The sequence below is a fragment of the Rhagoletis pomonella genome, unplaced genomic scaffold (genome assembly GCF_013731165.1).
Source record: "Rhagoletis pomonella isolate Grant_MI unplaced genomic scaffold, Rhpom_1.0 Rhpom_scaffold_00005, whole genome shotgun sequence".
Lineage (NCBI taxonomy): Eukaryota > Metazoa > Arthropoda > Insecta > Diptera > Tephritidae > Rhagoletis > Rhagoletis pomonella.
Genome location: NW_023458559.1, coordinates 25,173,033 through 25,175,241, shown reverse-complemented (window position 1 = coordinate 25,175,241; position 2,209 = coordinate 25,173,033). Strand labels below are relative to the sequence as shown.

General features: G+C 33.3%; 1 protein-coding gene across 1 annotated transcript; it reads left to right on the top strand.

Moving 5' to 3' along the window:
* On the top strand, positions 1-1,449 carry LOC118738790 (the record flags this gene model as incomplete). The annotated part of the gene is given in 1 exon segment (XM_036469769.1): positions 1-1,449. A coding segment is annotated over 1 exon segment (396 nt), but the record flags the coding sequence as incomplete, so codon positions are not given.
* Between the last annotated feature and the right edge of the window lie 760 nt (positions 1,450-2,209).

Here is a 2,209-nt window from a genome sequence, read left to right as displayed (position 1 = left end):
TTAGAGGACTGCACGAACTCACCAGAATGCAAACAACCTTATCCCTCTAGTATGGTTGGTGAGAAAATGATGGGTGAAACTGTAAGCGCCAGCGGAAATATGGCCGCTGTGGGCGGTATTGACAGCATGCTGATGGATACTACAGAATATATGAAAGTCTGCAACAACATAGCGCCAACATTCGCTGATCTAAGTGGCAACAATAATTTAGTTTACACCACAGGAGCAATCAATAACAGTCCGCCATTGATGACGACGCTGAAATCGGAAAACGTTGTTAGTGCGTCTACAGCGGGACAATTCAAAAAGATGGCAATACATAACAAAAGCAGGGATGAAGGCCAACCAGAAGAGGAGGGTGTTTCAACAATTACATTTAAGGCGCCGCGTGTATGAAAATAGAAAACCAGAGGGACTTCCAATATGCATAAGAAATAACGTGTCAGGACAAAACATTATTCCAAAATATTTATGTACATGTGCATATGTGTATGCATGAAAATAGATCAATACGACTAAAGAAAGCAAGGAAACGTATTTTTTTTAATATCGTTTTAAACTTGCGCTTGTGTATCTTAGAGTAAACTAACTGAATATCGAAAAAATTACGGTTAGAGATTTTGGTAGTTATAATGTTAGGCAAGTTGGATATATGCACATACATACACATGCATTTATGTATATACGGTTGCATGAAAAGAATGAACTGTAATATATGTAATTTAAATATAAACATATTTAGTGATAGCAATATTTTTTAGATTACAGTAAATATTAAACGGATTCTAAAACAATGTTTCAAACAAAACTTTTATCTATATAAGATCTAGTACATATCGCCATTTAAAGTACAAAACCTCGTATCAACAAAATGCAAACACGCTTATATTCCAAAAAGGTTCTCTCTTTTATAAAGCAATCGCATTTCTGGCTAGTATATTTCAGGAGGAATGGATAAGGCTTGAGCCAAAAGTTCGTGTGAGCAATTCCAATTTTTGCCAAAAAAAGGTTAGTTACGCGATTTTGCAGAACGACGATATGTGGTTTTGTACCTTAAACGGCGATATGCATGTATTCAAGTGTGTAATAAACGCTGTCAATATGTATGACTTAAGTATATAAAGATATATATTGTCAATAATGGTTAGATAGAAGTCTACTGTAAATATTTCTTACAAAAAAATGCAAGTTTTAATACGTAAAGATGTCCTTACATACATACGTTTCGTTACATTAATATCACTAAATCCATCGTAGTCGGATTTTTCGTGAAATTTATGCGATTACTGAATTCGAATTGCTACGAACGTTGCATATACTTTGAATAGATACAATGTACGCTCGTAGCAATTCACAAAATATCGAATCACGATGGATTCAGTGATAGCCCCCATAATGTACTACATACATTTCGTACCCTTGATTCACAAAGGCCCTAATCAACAAATTTTTTATTTTACAGGAGAAGCAAAAAAAAAAATTAAAAAGAGTATCAAAAATAGTTACAGCTTTTTAAAAAGTCGCATGTAACTCCGTTGTTTTTGGTACTAGCACTTTAAAATTTTTACTAAAGGTGCACTTTAATACCTCCTACCAAAATCCTTGAAAAACGCAGTCCTATTGGGCCTTTGTGAATTAAGGTAGCGATATGTGTATAGAAGGATCATACCATGCATTTTTGTTTATTTACATAGTGATTTATAACTTTTTAAAAACTGAAGTTCTCAGTTTCAAATTTCTGGAAATCAGTTTTTTTTATTAACGGCTGAAGCTAATTCAGTGATATAAAGCATAGGAATATTACATATGTATGTGTATATGTAGTACATCCTCGATTTTCGCAAAAAAAATCCGCGAACTGCTGCAGTAATCAGTTTTTGGATTTTCGAGTTATTCATAGTAGAAAATTATGAAAATATTCAAAATCAAGCAGAATCAGATAATCAAATTTCTCGTGCTATTCACTTTTTTGTGGTGAAATTACGGCAAACTAAAATCATTTAAAAATTTCAAAAGCGAAAAAAATTGTCTGTCCAATTTGTATGAATTCCGCAGTTTCCTTAAAAGCATTGCTTAAGAGTGAAAGAAAACGAATTATTGAACTTAAACATTTCGAATTTTCGGAAGAGATTGATAATATTTGATCAGTCGCTTTAATCAAGGGTTTTCTGCACATCAGAAGCCGGTTAATTGATGGGGTATTGTACAT